General features: G+C 51.5%; 1 protein-coding gene across 2 annotated transcripts in view; it reads left to right on the top strand.

Moving 5' to 3' along the window:
• Positions 1-1,494, top strand: part of LOC121144857 (DAB2 interacting protein) — a 160,345-nt gene extending 158,851 nt beyond the window's left edge. Inside the window, exons 16-17 of one of the 2 annotated variants that reach the window (XM_040963445.1) lie at positions 87-157; positions 1,045-1,494. In XM_040963445.1, the coding sequence (XP_040819379.1) occupies positions 87-157; positions 1,045-1,054 (81 nt within the window). In that variant the 3' untranslated portion in view covers positions 1,055-1,494. Of the gene's footprint in view, positions 1-86; positions 299-1,044 lie in introns of those variants that run through there. The other variant, XM_040963444.1, reaches the window with a different exon arrangement.
• The last annotated feature ends 19,219 nt before the right edge of the window (positions 1,495-20,713 follow it).

Here is a 20,713-nt window from a genome sequence, read left to right as displayed (position 1 = left end):
CTGCTTGTGTAAGCCAGAAGCCTGCTGGTGGGCTGCCTGGCTGGCCTCCCTGTCGGCCAGCACGCTGACGCTCACCTCTTCCACAGGAGAAGCGCATCGCCTCCCTGGATGCCGCCAACGCCCGCCTCATGAGCGCCCTGACACAGCTGAAAGAGAGGTACAGCATGCAGGCCCGTAACGGCATCTCCCCCACCAACCCCACCAAATTGCAGATCACTGAGAACGGCGAGTTCCGAAACAGCAGCAATTGTTAACCTGCCCCAGCAGAGGGGGACTGCGGTGGCCTGGGGTGGGGTCTGGGGAGGCAGAGCGTCTCCCCTCCCCTCCGCCCGCAGGCCAGAGGGAGCGGCAGAGACTGGCGCAGAGGGAGGCGGGCGCCCCTCCATGGCGGTCTGAGAAGTGTGTTGGGTGTGGGCAAGAGACTGCACGCTAGGGCTTGGGGCAGCCTGGTGGGAGCAGGGGCCTGCCAGAAACCTGTGTGTCAGTTACTGAATGTGGTGTCTCACCTCTTCCTCTTCACCTGGCTAAGTGCATGCATCCCCACGCCCTTGCCAGGGAGGGGGCGACCCAAGGGTCAGAACACCGGACTCCCTGCAAGCAGGCCCTGCCCTTGTGGGGCAACTGATAGGCGGGCCTCCTTGGCAGCTCCTGTCTCTACATGGGGCCTGTGGGGCTGTTCCTGGCCCCAGGGAGAATTGCCTTTCCCGTCTCTCTCCTGTGCTGCCACACAGAGCTGGTGGTATTTTCCTCCTGGTTCTTGTTCCTGTAGGAGGGGTTCAAAGCCCCCTTCCTCCCCTGCCACATGGGCCCAGGCCAACACCCTGGGGCTCCCAGATGCCAAAGACTTGGGCGGAGCTAGCCAAGGGCATTGTGCTTTGTACCTGCCCTCTCCTGGGGGCCATGTACCTTGGGCCCTTTAGCGAGTGGCCAGCTGGCAGTGAGCCCCAGCCGAAAGCTGGCCTTGGCCCTGGTTGACGGTATAAAAAGCTCTGTGGCCCACAGGCCTGAGAAGGTGGATAACTGTGACTTTCTTTCCTTTCACAGTATGCATTAGAAACAAAAGCCCGCTTGCTCGCTTGCTGGAACACAGGGGCCTTTTAAATTGAGCGTGCGCACTGCATGGGAAATAGCAGCCCTGGCGGATGTTAGACTTGCTCCCTCTCCAAGACAGCAGCGGCCTGCACCAGGCCCCGCGTGCGGCCGCCACCTCCTCACCCTCCTGGCCCCAGCCGAAGGCCCCGGCACTGCAGCCAGGGGAGGGGCACCCTCGGCTGGGGCCGGTTTTCCTCAGCTCCGGGCCATTCTGTAGCTTATCTGCCCCTTCCCCTTGCGGGACCTAGATGGGCAGGAGCGTGGGTCTCTCCTGGGCCCTTCTTCCCTCCCCTAAGTTCAAAGGCCTGGCCTTGGGGTGTCTGCCTAGGCAGCAGAGCTGGGAGGCGCCTCCTATGTCCCCCACCCCCAAGGAAGGGTGCAGGTGCCAGAGGTGTGGCCCAGGGCCAGAGCCACGCCTTGGAGCAGGGGCTTCTAGGCTAGACCACTGATGATGCTGGTAGAGGGGACGGAGTCCCCGTCCCGCGCACTTCACCCCAGTGTGGCCACGCAGGCAGGGCCCAGCTTCGTCCTCCCACTGCCCGGGGAGCCCCACCTCCCCCGGCCTAGGCCTGAGCACCTCTTAGCAATACAGGCGAGGGCCCCAGGGCAGGAGCGCACGGTGGGCGGGGTTGTGAGCTCTCAGGCCGAGAGCCTTACTTACCTGTGCAAAAACTGTATAAGTGTACAGACTTCAGATTTTTATCTTCCCTGCGAGTCTGCCAATTTTTGTAAATGTTCTTGGTGTTTGTCCTGTAAACTCTTCCCCCAAGGCTTGTACATAGTCCCCGAGCCCTGGTGCTGCGCCGGCTGCCGGGACGGCTGCTGTCCGCCGGTGCGTATGGGTACTTGTAACCCAGATGACAGTGTTGGGCAGGAGGCAGCGGTGGCTCAGGAGCTGGGGGTTGCATCCCCCCACCCCTGCCTGTGGCATTTGTGGGCGTGTCGTTAGCTGTCTGGGTTGGAGGCACCCCAGTGGGGCCACTGGCCTAGGATGGAGAGAACCTGCCCGCAGCAGGTGGCCAGAGGAAGGACCATCCTCGTTCAGGTCCCAATCCCAGCCACCAAGCCCGGAGGAAGCCGCCGCCTGCCCCCTCCCAGAAGTCCATGGCGGGTTTGCTCACCTCCAGAGTGAAGGAAATTGCCACACTGCCCACAAGTGAAGGCTCCTGACTGCCCACAACAGGGCCAGAGCCCCGCTCACGCCCCTCCCACCTGGGACCTGTGGGGACCCAGAGAGCCCAGGGCAGCAGCCCTTCTTTTCTACTCACTCGGGCCACCAAGCCACCCCCAGTTCCCTACCCCGCGCCCCCTTTTGTAAGTATGTGAAAAGAAACCAATGCAAACGCTAGAGTCATGGCAGGAGCTCTGGCGCCGGCTAGACTTGACCATGTAATAATGTACAGAGAAAGGTGTTGTGTTCTAAGACTCGGTGGCTGTGCAATTTCTGTACATTTGCAATTAGAAATATTAAAGATTTATTTAGCTATTTTAAGCCTGCCTTGCCTCTCCATTCACTGTCTTGGGTGCTTTTGCAGAAGGGACCCACACTGTCTGCCCTAGTGGCCAGTAGTGCTGGGGTCACCCTCTGAGATGAACAGATGATCTCCCAAGGCCTCCCTGGCTCAGATGGGTTAGAAGCAAGGTCTTTACCAACTCCCTGCTGCAGCTCCTGCCAGGCTGAGCAGGAAACTTTCCTACACACTGAAGCTACCTCCCAGGGGTCACCAGGCAGCCAGCCAGTCACGGCTGAGCCGCACTGAACAGCTCTATGCTTCCAACACCTGTTCAACTCAGGGTGGATTTTGTAGAGCCAGGCCCTCCCACCATGCCCTTCACAGGGTCCATGCAGCCTTGGCTCCTCTGGCACCACTCAGTTCAATGCCCAGCAGTTAGTGCATAGTCACCTCCTAGTACAGACGCACAGCAAAAGACCCAGGAGCCTCTCAGAAAAAGTGCAGACACCAGCTGAGGACTTGGCAGGGCAGGCTGTGGTCAGTCCAGTGGCCAGATGGAGCCCTGGGGCAATCACCTGCCTCTGCCTGAGGACTTGGCCTCTGGCATTCGTGCCCCTTCAGCCAGGAGGAGGGCATGCTGTGGAGCCACTTGCCAGATTAGGGCTGCCCCAGCCCCCATGGTTGGACTGTTGGCCTGTTCTCCTGCTCTCTGCACCCTGCCATTTGCCTGCAGCCAGTGGGGAGTGGAGTCAGCCATTCTGCACCTTGGCCTCTAATGAGGGTGTCCCTCGCTCTCCTCCAGTCAGTTGCTCCTGCAGTCTACAGCTGGCTGCTGGCATGGCTGCTGTGCCTTCTTGTCCTCCCCACCAAGCCAGCACAGGGACTCCTTCCTCAGCCCTGCCTTTGACAGTTGTCTCTGCTCCTCTCAGCGCAGGTCCACCCAGCTACCCACGTTCTCAGGAACGGGTGTCTCACAGGAGCAAGTGACAGTCCCTCCTGGGCACAGCAAGCCCTGTGGGGTCCCCTTTCCATATGCATTCTCCATCCAGGCTCACCACCAGCCCTAAGCATGGCGTGAAGGTAGCCCGATTCTTCCCCAGGCAGACCCTAGCTGGTCCCTCCTCGACTCTGTCCCTGTCCCCTGCCACCTTAACCACACCTCCGCCTGCAGCCTCCTCCCCTTCCTCATAGTGTTGTGCTGCTTACCAGAGCAAGTTCTTTAAGGCCTGCAACAGCCAGGCTGGGCTGGGTCTGAAGCTAGGAACTGGCACTCCATCCAGGTCCCACATGTGGGCTGTAGGGACCCAGTCACCTGAGCCTCTCTGCCTCACAGGTCTGCATGGGCAGGAAGATGGAGACTGAACCCAGGCATTCCGGTGCAGGACACGAGGCCAAACGCTCCACCTCTCCTGGCACTCTGGTAAATGTCAGGTCCCCATGGTCCCAGGTGCCTGGTTTGCCCTGCAGCCAGGCCTCCAGGGACCTACCACCTAGCCGTCCACACCTCCAGTGCCTCATTGTCAAGATCAAACTTGTCAGGCCCTCTATAGAGCTGTCCCTTGTTCCCCTGACCAGGGACCACCATCCCTCTTCCTGGGATGTCGTCACATGGTGACACGGAATTCAAGGAAAGCAATGAGTGGGACAAACAAATGATCATATGTTGATAGATATTTATCACAAGGATAGAAAAGGGGGAACTTCTAATTTTAGATAAAATGGCATTCAATAGAAAGCAAAAATGCTGGGCCAACCCAATACCAATGTGTAATATACCAGACCTCCACCTGAGGTGCCACTATCCCACAGGGGAACTGGTTCTAGCCCTGACTGGTCATCTTACAATCCGGTTCTCTGCTTGGGGGCTGGGAGAACAGCAGAGGATGGCTCAAAGGCCCTGGGACCCTGCACCCACATGGCAGATCCAGGAGAAACTCCTGGCTTTGGATTAGCTCAGCTCCAGCCATTGGGGGGTGGTGAACCAGTAGATGGAAGAGTTCTGTCCTAATTCTCTCAATTTTCTTAAAGCAAAAATGCTAGAAATGCACAAGAAAAGAATTGACTAACAGCTGCATCTGAGCCTTTCTGTCCCCTAACATTACTTTTATTACAAGATCAAAGGAGTAAAAGTTAAGAACTTAGAGGATTTTAACAATCAGGTTGGGTAAGCAGCACTACCAAGCACTTACCGAAGATACATCCCTTTGTCCATTACCACGTGGCTCCATGGCTACAGACAAGAAAGCCACTCCTAACCAGTGCAGGCCACATGCTGGGCCTTGAAGTTGCCAAACTACAGATGACTATTCCTGTGCAATTAAAAAAAAATGTCAGGAAGTTTAAAAAATACCAAGTTAACAGAGCTAGATGTCTAAAAACTTGAAAATGCACAAGGTCTGGCGACTGGTGTCTCCCCAGACAAAACTATTGCCAGGGAAGGAACAAAGGGCCCTCGGCTGCAAGGACCAAGTGAAGGCAGGAGACAGGAAGGCATTGGAGGCTTTGGGAAAACTTCAACAGATAAACCTGATGCGGAACTGCATGTTAAAGTAGCAGAGAATGGGAGAGAATGACCACTGCCACCCACTGCCTGCTGTGTACAGCCAGCCCAGGAGCTGCACCTGAACTTAGCTGTTCCCAGGTTCCACCTCCCCAGGTAACCAATGTCCAGCTGCTGCCTGCAGGAGGAGGGGCTCAGGTCTTGGCAAATACACTAGAGGAATCCGTTCCATGATTTCCAGACAGTTCCCCAATGAGAGGGCTGCCTGTGCCAGCATCCCAAGGCGGCACCCCTAATTAACGTGCCAGCACACACACAACCCAAGGAAAACACGTGGCATGAAAGGTAGAGACCATATAGCCCCAAAAAGGAAGTGAACACAACACCAAGGAAGATGATCATTTAAAGAATAGAGGGAGAAAAAGCCACTAAGTGCCCTTGGATGCCATGCAAAGGAAACAGATCCACAGCAAGTTCCCGACCTAATCACATAAGGGAGACATTCAGCAGATGTGATGGGATTCCAAGCCAAGGGCGTCTCCCACCCAGGAGATCCCGACAGGCATAAGACGGAGGGGGAAATCCAGAGGTGCAGCCCGGGCTGCCCAGCATGCCATCCTCAGAAGTCCTGAAGGTAGCAAAGGGAGGGAGGACTATGAAACTCCACTGCAACAGCCAGGGCTCTAAAAACCCCAAGGCAGCAGGGCACTGCTCCATGGCACGAAGTCTGCTTGGAGCCAGCAGAGAGGATGGGGGGGCTGGTGTAGGAGGGGCTGCCACCAGCAGCCCCAGAGCAAATGGAGGACTGTGGCTGCAGGGGAAGCGTCTTGGGTGAGGTCTGGCTAAAAGCCATCAATGCCTCTCTGCGACTAAAGCCCACAAGTGGGCATGCCACCTTTGTAGATTACAAAAGACGCAGTCCCCTCGGGTGGAAGTCGCTGGCAAGCCTCTCGGTCTCCGGTGCAATGCTGGAATCACGGTTGGCCTCCCTCTTCCCCTAGACTGGGGGTGTTTATCTCAGAACTCCCTGACAACAGGTCACAAAGCCAGAGGCTTGGCAACCTGGCAGGAAATGAGCGACTGTAGCAGGTCCACTTCTGCTGATAGCCAGATCCAGCATCAGAGGCAAAAGGGAAGGGTGGGAATTGGGTGAATTGAGGAACATCTCTCATTTCTGGGAACTCCTGCCGTGCGTTTACATATCCATTCTCGGCTAACTTCTGCATTTTTATACCCAGTCCCAACTTCCCCCCAGTCCCCCAAGCTGCACACTCCCAGGACCAAGTGTTCACTTGACATTGACATTGCTGCTTCACTCCCCAAACGGTTGCAACAGCGAGTTCTGGGCCAAGCTGTAGCCAGGAGCCAAGAATTCCACCCTGGTCTCCCATGTGGGTGGCAGGGACCCAAGTTATTGAGCTATCTCCTGCTACCTTCCCAGGCACATTAGCAAGGAGCTGGATTCAAAGCAACCAGTTTAAACCAATGCTTTGATATGGGAGGAGGGGGCCAGTGTGACCATCAGTAGCTTAACTTACTGCACCACACTGCCAGCCCTGCCCCCATCCCTTTAAAGAATAAAGGGATTTCTTGGATGTAATGAAGTCACATAGAAGATCTATGAGGAAGCAAACAGGTCACACCATCAATGGCCATTTTCTCTGGGGGCCAAGGACCTGTTCTTCTGCATCACTTGAATATTTTACAGCCAGTTCTTATTTCTCAGCTTGATATTGAGCCATTTAAAGATAAATAAAACATATCTACACAATGAAACACTATGCGGCCATTAAATGTGTAGCAGAATAATAAATGGCAATGCAAGATGCTGATAAAATAGTGTAAGTATCAGAGCTGATAACATGTATACACACACACACACACACACACACACACAGATAATTCTGGTTTTCAAACTTCATTTGCCAAGTCTGGATTAGGAGACATTGGGGTACAGACCAGAGTTGGGATTTGGGCACAGTTTACCATGATGGTCTGCTTCCCCTATGGTAAAAGTGGGAGAGCGTGGTTACTGTGGCACAGCTGGTTAAGCTGTGTCCCACTCGAAATGCTCCTTCAGGTCTCTGCAACTCCACTTCTGATCCACCTTTCCTGTTAACGCACCTGGGAGGTAGCAGATGATGGCTGCGGTCTTGGGGCCCTTGACACCCCTCAGAGATGTGGGAGGAGTTCCTGGCTCCCGGCTTGAGCCAGGCCCAGCCCTGGTTGTTGCAGGTTTGTGGGGAGCGAACCAGAGATGGGAGGGGTGTGCATGTGTGCACGCGCGCAAGAGAGAGACTGATTCTGCCTTTCAAGTAGATGCAAAGGCAACATTTGTTTAGATGGGGATGAGACGGTATCTAAACCCTGGTGAGGGCTTCTGTAAGGATTCCTGAAACAGGGCTCTCCCTCCCTGGACCAAGCACGGTGACTGCCATGTGAGTGTATCCTGCTCTGGGGTAATAACCTTCTAATCCAATCTTAAAATCATAATTGCTATTACCAAGGATGTACACCAAGGTGTTAACATTGACCTAGAAATAAAGAGATAATGAAAATTCATTTTTCTCTTTGCTTATCAGCATTTTCCCAGGTTTCTTTATATCCTTTGGCTTTTGTAATAAAGATATACAAGGGGGGAAAATGCTTCCAGCCAATAGCTAAGAGGCAAACACAGGCAGCCTTGCTGATCGGGTGAGCAACAGAACTTGGATAACCGATTCTGTGGCATCTTTATGCAAAAATGCAGGACACTGATTAGAAGTATGGAGAGCTAAGATAACAGAATCATTTTAGAATTTCCTTGGGAATCAACTGGAATGTGGCCTCTACCCTGTCAAGTGCTGAACACGCAGCAAATATAGAGAACTGGGATTGCTTTCCCAGGCACCTGTTGGCATCTGTTCACAGGGGGCCAGCAGCGAAGGGGTGTGACTAGGGACTGTTGATCTCAGGCTGGACACAGTCCATTCGTCACTCAGCCCCCAGCCAGCCTGTGTCCAGTGAACACCCCTCAGTGTCCTGCACCCCAGTCTTATTTCCTAGTGATTAGCATCACTGCACTGTAGCATTTCTTGAACATTCATGCATTCAACAGAAATAGCTAGAACTCACTGTGTCTTTCAAACACCAGAGTCAGCTGGGATAGCTTGGCTGCTGACAGGTGCACCTGGATAGAAACAAGAGGCAATCTTTTCCCTAGAGGATGGTCTGATTTTGGCCATGCCCTTCCTGCCAGCCAGTGACCCTGGTACAGCAGTTATGAGGGGGCCAGGATACCGGGAAAAGGCAGAGGCAGGCTCCTTGGGGGCCCGTGCTGGGTCATGTCTACACTTCATGGCTGGGTAGAGTTTGGCCTCATGCCCCCTGGGAACTGGCTGGGGCAGTCCAGATAACAGTCTGAAGGTGCAAGTCTTCCCCAGAAATTCAGATCCAGAGAGCCTCTGGAAATTGCAGAAATACCTTTAAAAACTTTCTAGATTTTGCCCTTGATGATAAAATTAAGAATGCTAATGAGAAAGGATACTTTTTAAAAAAATGGTAAAACCTTAACTGTCAACAGAAATACACAAGGAACATATGTTTAGCATTTTTAAACTCATCCATCACTGAGGGGGAGCCAGCCAGTTGTCACAAGCAGTCCCAGGGAGCATTCCAAGAGCCGAGGCAATCACACATGTTGAGAAACATTGACAGATGAGAAGCCATCGCCGTTAAGCAATGACCATGGGCACTGCACCGGCCGCAGCTGATCTGTGGGTCTGTGCACTGAGTCCTGTGGCTGTGGGCAGCTGTTCCCGCTGTACAGAGCTGCCCAGCACAGGGCATGGCTGGGCTCAGGACACTCAGCAATGCTAAAGCTTATTTTCAAGTCCTTTTTACAGATTCCCTGAAAGCTGCTTAAAACCACCAACCCAGGGGCCAGCATCATGGTGTAATGGGTAAAGCCATCTCCTGTGACACCAGCCTTCCATACAGGCACTGGTTCAAGTCCTGATGGCTCCCCCTTTTCACATCCAAGTACTAACCAGGCCCGACCCTGCTTAGCTTACAAGATCGGGCGCGTTCAGGATGGGATGCCCGTAGGTAACGGCTCCCCCTTCTTGTCCAGTTCCCTACAAATGTGCCTGGGAGAGCAGAAGGTGGCCCAAGTGCTTGGGCTCCTGCACCCACATGGAAGACCCAGTAGGGGTTCCAGATTCCTAGCTTTAGCCATTGTGGTTATTTGGGGAGTGAAGCGGTAGACAGATCACTCCCTCAGTAACTCTGCCTTTCAAATAATAATAACTTAAAAAAGCACAGGGTAAGGACATGTTTAAACATATGGGGAAATAATAGCCAGTGTGAAGCAGAGAGGACACATTCCAGGAAATAGGAGGGGACAGAACAACAGCATGGGGCACCTGAAGACTGACAGACACAGGAAAGCAGCAGACACAGCAGTGTGGTGCTGCAGTGACTGATACCCCAGCGGCAGTCAGCTAAGGCCATCTGAACTCCACCAGCAACCAGGTGGGAAGGAACTTCCACTGGCAGTGCAGGAACAGGGTGGATTTCTCAACCCAGTCCACCCGTTAGAGCCCTATCGTTTAGAGCCATTTTGTTTAAGGAGGCAAGGGCTATGTGGCAGTCCTGCGTATGCACTGAGCTGGGAGTGAACTCATTTCTGGCTCAGTGAACTGCAACAACGTGGCATCCTACAGGTTCCACCCAAGACAGGTCTAGGTGGCCCTCAGACCTGATGGCCAGCAGATCAAGAACTTTGGTAGTGGCATATCAGGCGCCATTTCTTACAGTCTGGCAAAGAATTTAAGACTGCAGGGGACAACAGTGAGCTGCACATGCACTGAGCTCAGTGAGAACTGGCTGAGCTCACTGGATTGCACTGGTCCCACAGGAAAATAAAACCGACTATGGCTTTGTACAGATCAAAATAGGTCCATGTGGCCCTCAGACCTAATAGCCAACAGGTTCCAGCAAGATCACCATCAACAACCTAGCCATAAAGGACATCTGGTGTCTCCCTAATCCTGGGATCTGCTCCAACTGGAAATGGGAGAAAGGTTGTACAGACAATGGTGCAGCCTCAGCACAGTATCACAGGAAGTGGAGACTGGAGAGTCAGGAGCTGGGGTTGTGGAGACCAAAGTGGAAATCTAACATAAGAACCCAAACCTGGAACTCCCTGGAGGGAGTGGCACAAGTGACTGCAAACAAAGAGCCGTGTACCAACTGTAATAAGTAAAATCAGACTGTAGACCTGTGGGTGACACAGCTTAGAAACCTGCCCCAAGGAAAAGAATCTGATAACTAGAAGTACAATGACCAAGAGCAAAAGAAGAGACAAAGGCACAATGATTATTACTGAAGACTCTCTTGCAAAGGAGCAAAACCCTATGCCAAGCTCAGAGTTCACAGAGGAAGACATCGAGAAAATGGGAGATACAGAATTCAAAACACTTGTTATAAAACTTCTTTTCAACAACTAAAAGCACATAAAGCAGGCATTCAAGGAATATGTCACCGTGGAAATGAATCAAATGAAAGCTGATATATCAGAAATGAAGAATACAGTGGAGCACAAATCAAAGTACAGTGGAGAGTCTCCAACATAGAATGAAGGAGGCAAAAGAATGAATCTCAAAATTAGAAAATATTTCCTGTTACCAGGAGAAAACAAACAAAAAGCTGAAAGAGCTGGATCAGGCCAAAAAAAAAAAAATTCAAGAATTTAAGACACTATTAAAAGGCCAAATATAAGAATTATGGGAGCCGCAGAAAGTGCAGAAAGACAAGCTGTGTTTACAAATATATTTAATGAAATATGGGAAGATTTCCCAAATATAGAGAAAGGATTGGGAAACAAGATCCAGGAGGGGCACAGAACTCCCAACAGGCTTGACCAAAAGCGATCTTCACCACGACACATGATCATCAAGCTCTCTTCAATTGAATATAAGCAAAAGATCCTTAAAAAAAAAATGTGAAAAAAAAAATCAACTGACATATAAAGGAATGCCAATTAAATTCACAGGAGACCTCTCACAGAAAACTCTACAAGCCAGAAGAGAATGGAGCAACATATTCCAGATTCTAAAAGCAAAACATTGTTGGCCCAGGATAATGTACCCAGTAAAGCTTTCCTTTGTCTTTGAAAATGAAATAGAATTCTTCCACAGTAAAGAAAAATTAAAAGAATATTCCTCCTCCAAACCTGCCCTACAAACGATACTTCAAGATGTTCTCTTGACAGAGAAGAGGAATAGCACCCACCAAAACCAAAGGTGAAGAAAATCCCAGTAAAATGACAACAGAAGACTAAATCAATGAACAACCCATTGCTAAATGACAGGACCAAATTACCACTCATGCATATTAACCCTGAATGTAAATGGCTTATGCTCAATCAAATGTCATGGATTAGAAGTGAATTAAAAAACAAAACCCATCTGTTTGTTGCCTACAGGAGACACATCTCACTGACAAAAATCAGTGGAAACTATATCTCATGGATTTTTTCTTGTTGTTGTTAGTTTCATCTCTTCAAAAACACTTTCTTCTGGTTAAATTCTTCAATGACTCATAGATCATACAGAAGCATCATTTTCTGTTTCATTTCTTCAGCGACACATTAGTCATTCAGTAACATGTTATTTAACTTCATGGTGTTGTTAATTTCTTTTTTTTTTCCTGTTGATTTTGCTTTGTGGCTTTTTATTTAAGGGGATGTATAGTAACCGTGTAATGGAGACTATCATATATAGCAGCATGTAATTAAACTTCATGGCATTGGAAATTTTTATTTTTCTAACTTGTTGATTTTGTATTGTAGCTTTTAAGGGGATTGCAGTAACTGTGTAATGGAGACTGTCATATCCAGATGTGAGGATACAATGCAGTATGCATCTCTACTTCCAAAGTTGGACTGTTTATTCTATCTCAACAATATCCCAATGAAGCTGTTTACTGTATTTTGACAATAGGATGCTGGACTCTGCCATTGTCCCTGCCTGCAATGATGGACATATAACTGTGTCTGAAGAACTATACTATAGTATTGATATAGGGGAACTCAGTGAGTGGGGAGGGTCTCGGGGAGGGGGTAAGGGAAATCCCAGGACCTATTGAACTGTATCATAAAATAATAAAAAGAAGTAAAACAAGAACAAACAAAAAGCAAAGGAGGGTCTAATTTGGTGGCTTTCAAGATAACCCTCCACCTGCTATACCGACGTCCCATTTGGGCACCAGTATGAGTCCTAGCTGCTCCATTTTCTGACCTATCTTCCTGCTAATGGCCCAGGAAAGCAGCAGAGGAAAGCCCAAAGCCTTGGACTCCTGTACCCACATGGGAGACCTGGAAGCAGCTCCTGGCTCCCAGATTTGGACCAGTCCAACCCTGGCTGTTGCACCCATTCAGGGAGTGGATTAGCAGATGTAAGATCTCTCTTTCTCCTTCTCTCTAACTCTTTCAAGTAAAATAAGAAGTCTTTTTAAAAATGCAAAAGGACAGGAATATAGGCCTAACAGCAAGAACTAAATATACAATAAAGGAAATTTTAAAACATACAGAAATACATGAGGTTATATCGCCCTCCATCTAGATACCTGTTCAGCATTTATTGAAGTTTCTGATATTCCATTTCTTCACAAATATTTGTAAGGCAAAAATGAGATCACAACACACTGACCAATGGTTTCATTTTTACTTTTGGCAGTGTATCATGTACACAGTTTCATTATAGAGGTCATTCTTTTTTTCATGTTCTTTTGTTTTCAGATATATATTTTTTATTTTGAATTTTTTAATTGTTTTATAATTTCATATAGACTGGGATTTCCCCCCAAATTCCTAACCCCCTGACAGGTTTTCCCCATTTTACTACAGTGGTATAATCCTTCATAAGGAATTATAATTCCATCAGTCCATTTAAGTATACCTCAACACTGCTGCTACAAAGACAGTCCAGCATCCCATTGTCTACACTTGTCCAAGTTTCACTGGGAATCCATCTTTTGTCTGGAAGCAGGGATGCATGTTGCATTATACCCCCACATCTGGATATGGTAGACCCCAGTCCTCCATCATTATACATTTCCATAATTGAGAAGCCATGAAACAAGGTCAACCAATGGGATGAGTTAGAACAACAACAAATTACATCACCATGAAAAAACACACCACTGAGTAACCAACGCATGGGTGACAAAAAGGAGATACAATAGTCTCTTGCGAAAAATTATGCCACCATATAATCCATGAGCCAGCAATGAATTTGACAAGAGAAAAAAGAATATTTGGAATAAATAAAACTGAAATTAAAAACATCAAAATTTTCATGTTCATTTAAATTATATTTGCACACTAAAATTTCAAGCTCTAGGTTTTGAAAGCTATTTTTCCTTAAAAAAAAATTATATATTTTCATCTATGTGAAAGGCAGGGGGGCAGGATGGGGAAGAGGGAGAACGGTTTTTCCATCTGGTTGTCTATTCCCCAAATCCTTGTGTAATGGGCCTGAGCCAGGATCACCAGTGAAATCTCCCACGTGGCCACAGGGGCCCAGGTATTTGAGCCATCACCTTCTGCCTCTCAGGATGCATTAGTAGGAAGCTGATCAGAAGCGGAGGTGCTGGGACTCAAACTGGCCCTCTGATACGAGATGCAGGCATCTCAGCTGGTGGCTTAACTGGCTGAGCCACCACTCCCATGTCTGAAGTTTTATTAACTCTCAACATGGAAGCAGTGTCAAGCTTACAGCTAAGCTACTAAAATCAATAACACAAACACTCATGTGCCTTTTATCCAGAATCTCCTAGCAACACTTTTTAAGATTTATTTGAAAGAGAATTACAGAGAGGAGAGCAGAGAGAAAGTGAGAGAGAGAGATTTTCTTTCTGTTGGTTCACTCCCCAGATGGCCACAATAACTTGGACTGGGTCAAGCCAAAGCCAGGAGATTCATTTTGGTCCAACCACTTGGGCCGTCCTCTGCTGCTTTCCCCCAGGTGCATTAACAGGGAGCTGGATAGGAAGTGGAGCAGCGGGGACACGAGCTGGCGCCCATACGGGCTGTCAATGTCACAGGCTGCAGCTTTACCCATGATGCTCCAGTGGTAACATTTTGATTGCATATGCTTTACCATTTGGAGCCTTGCTCTTTCTCCCTCCCAAACACTTCTGCACACACAGTTGCTTTCTGTGTACATCTTAAGATAGAGTGGTACTGCAAAAAGCTCACGGCGCGGACAATTAACATGCACATATCACTCATCAGAATGGGCAGGGTCAAAGCCTGGCTCTAGCCTCTGACTCCAGGTGGGACCAAACTCAGCCTTGATATCCAGCCCTATTGCCAGGACCGCCTTCTGCAGGCACACCCCAGCTATGGCGCACCTCCAAGACTGAAGCAAATATCTGCCCTCCCAGGACCAGGACTTAGGATTTGGGGAGCCAAGTCACTTCCAGACCATACCATCTTGCCCCCCAGCTCCCGGACACACATGTCCTTCTCACATATAATAATTTCTGAATCCTCAGCCCAACATCAGTATTTTATCTGACACCCACGTCCAGCACCAGTCGTCAGCCTGACAAAATCCAAGTCATGTTCTCCCACGACACAAGGGCGGCACAAGTACAGGGCATGCATTTACAGCATTGCACCAGGGGAAAGAAGGCCAGGAAACAGAAAGGGCTCACCAGGCCTGGGCAAGACCCAAACTGCACAAAAGCCTCAAGCTCCATGCCCAGCATCCTTGGGCACACTGTAAGGGGCTGAGCTCCCAATGGCTGTGCCAGCTGCAGGCTGGGGTCTCCGACCCTGCCCACCTTCCTCCCTGGCAGTGCCTTAGGGGATTTCTTTGCAATGGTTCTGCCCTGGTCAAGAGTCACTTCCTCTTTTCCACACCATACCTCCTTTCTCAGTTATTCAGGGCATCTTTTGAAATCTACCCAAGACCTGCATGTCCTCGAGGTTTTGTTGGTCTCTGCACAGCTGGCTGCTCTCCACAGCACTCCCCAGGTTTCCTCAGCTTGCTTTGGCAGGTGTCTGATGTCACCTCTCTTTCTGGGATCTCCACCAGGTATTACCCCATCAGGGCTCCTAACCCTGCAACACAGCTCTGCCTTGCCACTCCCAAGTTTTCTGTTGAAATCTTAGTGGAAGCCATCAGGAATCCCTAACACTCCACACACCTGCCAAACCAGCATCTCCTACATGGTCCAAACACCAAGGCTTGCCACCACCATGAGCCACACCTGGGCATGCTGTAGCCCTCAAGAGCTCTCTGGCTAATGTAACGGGCAATCACTGCTGGGATCTTGGACAAGCTGTGGTCTTGGGAAACAAATTTTGCCTTCCAGGCCTCTGGGCCTGCCTTGGCGGAGGGAGCCTTCAGGAGCTGAAAATGCCTTTGGGGGCCTGGTCTGCTAGTCTTAGGCATTAGCACACAGCTTGTTTGACCTGCTTGTTCCTGTATAACTACCAGCTTCCCCACCCCTCACTCCCATCCCCAACTCGCCAGCACCAGCCAGTTAACCCATTCCCAGTCCACCCCCACGGCGCGGGCGTGGTCATGACCCCAGGCCTCAGCCTTCCATTCCCGTAACAAACACGTGAGAGAAACTACTCTGGAAGCGGTGAGACTCGACTCGTTGTGGCTTACGGTTTTGCAAGTCCACAGTGTGAGACGGGCGATGTCCCGTGGTCCGGGTGCACGGCAGCGGAAGAGCCTGCAGGAAGAGGCGGGGCCAAACGTGGCTTTTATAACCCCGCCCTTTCATCAGGCCCACCTGGGACCACCACAAGTGGTTAAGTCTCCACCCTCCCAGGATCGCTAACTGATTACACGGGGGTTTAAAGTCCCGCAGGTGAGTCTGAGAGCCAGATCAGGCTCCTGTTGAAGCTTGGGGTTCCTTCCTGTGAAGCAACCATTACGGATTCTTCACAAACAGTGCTTTTCTGCGCTTCCCCAGGTGAAACTCCGAGGTCCGTCCTCCCCGACACACTCATTTGTTCATTATTGCAAAGTCCTTTTCTTAAAGCCTAATCAGTCAGCGTTTGACTTGGGTCTTTCAGTATTCAAACAGTTTCATATGTGGCCGCCCAGAGCTCCTTCAAGCTTGTGTCTGCATCTTTTTCTTTTTTTGTTTTTAAGATTTATTTATTTTTATTGTAAAGTCAGATATACGTAGAGAAAGAAAGAGAGGAAGATCTTCTGTTTGTTAATTCATTCCCCAAGCGGCTGCAATGGCGGGAGATGAGCTGATCTGAAGCCAGAAACCCGGAGCCTCTCCCAGGTCTCCTACACGATGCAGGGTCCCAAAGCTCTGGTCCGTCCTCGACTGCTTTCCCAGGCCACAAGCAGGGAGCTGGATGGGAAGCAGGGCCGCCAGAAGTAGAACCAGTGCCCACATGGATCCTGGCGCATTTAAGGTGAGGACTTTAGCCTCTAGGCTACCCTGCCAGGCCCTTGTGTCTGCCAGGTCATTTTAGATCAGTCCCTAACAAGATGTGCCTGGGCTCACCTTGTACTTACCCTGCCCCAACTATGGAATGGGTGGTTTGTCTAACCAAGAGCTGCCAGATCCGCAAAGCGTTTTCCTTCTCGACTGTTTCAGTAGAACAAACTAGCCAACACCTGCATGTCTGTCTACGCAGGCACATTCACACCAATACACACACGTGCTGATTGCCACCCACAGAAGCGTCCACATGTACAGATGGGTTTCAGGAGCTGAGTCCTGTCTTCCTGGTTGCACAGGTCCGGAGCTTCCCAGGTAGCTCCAGATGGTTTCTGTGTCAGGAAGTTGGGCAGAACCTATGTAGGCTCGTCAGGGGGAGAACTGCAATGTGGGGGTGCTGCCCTGCCTCGACCCCACCCGGCAGCCCGGACAAGCCTCCAGGGATGTCATCACCACAGGGCGAGGTGGAGTCCCACGCCACCTCCCCATCCAGCACTGAGTCTTAGCAAGCTGGAGCAGCAGGAGTTTCCCAAGGGTGCCTCAGAAATCTCCAGAATGGTCCAAGGGATGCTCCAGGCAACATACTGGGAAGGCCAGATCAGGAAGAACAGATTACGGCCAATGGGGAAAATCAGCGGACGGAAGCTGTGAAGCCAAGGTGATGATCCACTCTGGAACATTCGCTTCTGAGGCCACTCACTGAGAACTGGAAGAACTGAAGCGTCAGTCAGCCTGGCGGAACACGGGAGAGCAGAATGGCAGGTGGAGAAAGAAGACTGCACGTTCATGCCGAGGGGGAGCGTGAAGCATGCTGAGTTAGGAGAGGATGCGTTTGGGAGCCGGGTGGCAGGAGATGGGACTGCCTGCAGACCTGGGGCCTGCCACAGCCTCAGGCCTCCCTGCAGGCCCTGCTGCTGGCTGGGTGTGGGGCCAGGTGTGGGGCCCACTGCACCCTCCAGGAGCGTAAGTTTCCTCACCATTTAGACCCACTCATTCATTCTCCATTCCCTCTCACCCATTATTCATTCATTCCAGGCACACTCCACAGCTTTGAGCCGGGCTGATGGCCTTCTGCTGTGAGAAACAATGTTTTCACCTCCCCAAATGTCTTGGCACTACCTCCCCTCTCAGCTCACCCCTCCACCCTCACTCCCACCACGCCCCTACAGTCAGCTCCAGCACACATGGGAACACGGCCCCAGCAGCACGGAGGGGGTCCTTGAGCATTCACTGATGCCACGAGGAGGCGCTCTAGCCTGTGTCACGTGGGAGCACTGGCCCTCATGCCCCCCCCTCCAGCCCACACCAACTGGTATCCCCCTCTTTTGCCCTCAATTGATCCTTACCCTTATCCTCTGGGCGTGTTCGTTGGCTGAGTGTGCCCACAGATCTCTCACCAGGGCCTGGAATGTGCTGGCACCAGAGGCACTCAGTACATAATGAACTGGGGAGAGCTGAGGGGCTGAGCAGGTCCAAGCAGGTCAGAGAGTGAGGAAAGAGCTGCAGAGGCCCGGCAGGGGAGGGTAGGAGAGGCATTGGCTCCCATAGGGTGAAAGCAGAAGCCAGCAGATGGGTGCTTAAGGCAAGGTGTAGTGCCATGCAGGCCCTTCTGGGCGGTGCACAGCCATCAGGCTGCACACAGCAGCCTTATTGGAGAGGGTGGACCAGTGTGAAGTCAAACTACATCCTGGTGGCAGGGAGCTGTTGGCATTTCAGAAAGGCTACTCTGGCCGTGGGCCAGCAGGCAGCCAGAAAGCCACCTATGTTGGAGCCAGGCTTTGCAGAACTTGGACAACAGGCTTGCTCTACTCACCTCCAGGGAGCTACTTTAAAAACCACCAAGGAAAGGAGTGGTGGGAAAATGAGAGAAAAGCACGAGCAGCTGGGTCCTAGGAAAGGAAAAGGGGGCTGGTACAGCGGGTGAAGCTACCACCTGTGATGCCAGCATCCTGTATGGGTATGGGTTTGAGTGCCGGCTGCTCTACTTCTGATCCAGCTCCCTGCAAATGCCCAAGTGGGAGACCCAGATGGAATTCCAGGACTCTAGCTTTGGCTGGACTCAGTCTTGTCCATTACAGCCATTTGGAGAGTGAACCAGGGGACAAAAGATCTCTCTGTAAATTTGACTTTCAAATAAATAGGAAGCAAAGCAAGCAGGGCTTTAAGCACACCATAGGCACTCAGGCCGGGGAAAGGAAATGAGCCCCATAAAACAAGGACACAGCAGCCGGAGGGAGAAGGCATGCCTGGTATGAGGGCAGGGGTCCGAGGCAGCTGTAACTTTGTGGGCTGCCGGAGATCTGGGGCAGGCAGACCCTGGTGTCTCTACAGGGGGTGGAGCCACTGCAGGGCTAGGGGCTGTGTCAGTAGGAGCAGGTGGCACATGCAGGAGCCGAGTGTTTCCCACAAGTCCAAGGGGCCAGTGGACAACGGGCAACAGCCCCTCCCCTCCACTCCTCCAACTGCATCGGGCCGGTGCCAACGAATGCTGCTCCTCTGCTTCCCTGGCCTCTGGTGGTTTCCAGAGAGCCAGGGGCTCACTGTATTTTTAGCTCAAGACCATCTGTTTGTCACTCTCACCGGGTGGGCCAGAGTCTGAGAAGTATACTGAGCCAACATATGTTGTCCTCACAGGGACCGAGGGGCAGGCGGTGAGCTGGTGCTGGAGCTGTGAGCGGTGAGGCTCTCTGTGCCACAGCCTCGGGGCACCCGTAGCACCAGGGGCAGCTGTGAGTCCAGGTAGTGGGGGTGGGGGCGCCCTGCCTCCAGCTCCCTCCACCAGGAGGGTGACACCTGCCATGCACACCTGCCGAGATCTCATCTCAAGTGCGCATGCGTATGCATACCCACATACCCACACCCACATACAGCCACCCACTCTCCCAAGGCAGGTGTCTGACAGGAGGCCACAGCCTAGGGACAGTTCCCTCCCTATCAGAGACCATCCCCAGCCTATCAAGCACTGGAAAATTTTCCCAATCGCCCTGTCTACCTCCCCTGCCAGGATCTCGCCATCCCCAACGCCATGTTTACCAGCAAGTATGAACCATTATAGGAGAAAGAAATTAAAAAGTACCCTTTTCTTGCCAGCTGACCCCAAATGAACAAGGCCCTGGCCACCCCAGTGGATTTGCTGTCAGAAAGAATCATGCAGAAGAAACTGTCAATACTTGGTGGCCCTTTATACAATGAACCTGTGTTTAGCAGCACTCAGCTTCTTTTTATGACTGCATTTTTACGAAGTTACCAAGACAACTGGGGCCAAGGAACAGAACCCTGGCTTCGTGCACCATGAAAATTTAATAAAGCATCCTGGGAAGGCTTTCAGGGGGCAGGAGGCGGGAGAGCTCGTGCACATGGGACCTCTTATGCAGGCTGCCAGGAGCCCCTGTGAGGACCCCTGTGGAGGCAGTGGCAGTCCTGCCAGCTGTCCCTCTGCTTCACACATTGAGGCCAGGCCTTCCTCCACAGATGCTGATGGCAACACTTCCTGGGCGACCCAGGTCCCCTCCTGACTCCCCTGCCTCTTCCCTTGTACAGGGGAACCCCAGGGATGACAGGGGAGATGTCCTTGGCTCCTGATCACCCAGTCAGAGGACAAAGTCTAGACCCAGGCTCCTGGGGGCTTCTCCCTTCAGATGCCCGAGTCTGCCTGAAGATGTCCTTGCCACCTGTCCGCCTGGGCTAGCAGAGCAGGTGAAGGGCCAGCACAGTGCTGGCTGGAATTGGAGCCCACGATCTGCTGTTGGAAGGCCTGTTTCCCAGGAACCGCTGGTGCTGCCCCAGGGCTGTGAAGAGCTCTTTCTCCCTGCACTTGAAGTAGGACTGAGAACAGAGGGCCCACACCAGGAAGGCAGTGGCCGTGTCGCTGCTTCATGCTAAAGCCCAGTGATGCTTGGTGTAGGTCTGTGAGTGTGCACATCCCAGGCACAAGAACATCATGACTTCAGGGGTGGGGCTACAGTGTATTGGGCAGGGCTGCCTCCTGTAGTGTCGGCATCCTGTGTGGACACAGGTTCGAGTCCTAGCTACTCCACTTCTGATCCAGCTCTCGGCTAATGTACCTGGGAAAGCAGTGGAGGATGGCGTGTACCCATGTGGGAGACCCAGATGATGCTCTTAGCTCATGGCTTTGGACTGGCCCAGCAATGGCTGCTGCAGCCATTTAGGGTGGGTAGATCAGCAGGCAAAAGATCGTGCT

This window comes from Ochotona curzoniae, unplaced genomic scaffold (genome assembly GCF_017591425.1).
Source record: "Ochotona curzoniae isolate NIBS_2020 unplaced genomic scaffold, NIBS_Ocur_1.0 scaffold_3208, whole genome shotgun sequence".
Classification (NCBI taxonomy): Eukaryota; Metazoa; Chordata; class Mammalia; order Lagomorpha; family Ochotonidae; genus Ochotona; species Ochotona curzoniae.
This window is presented reverse-complemented; position numbering and strand designations above follow the sequence as displayed.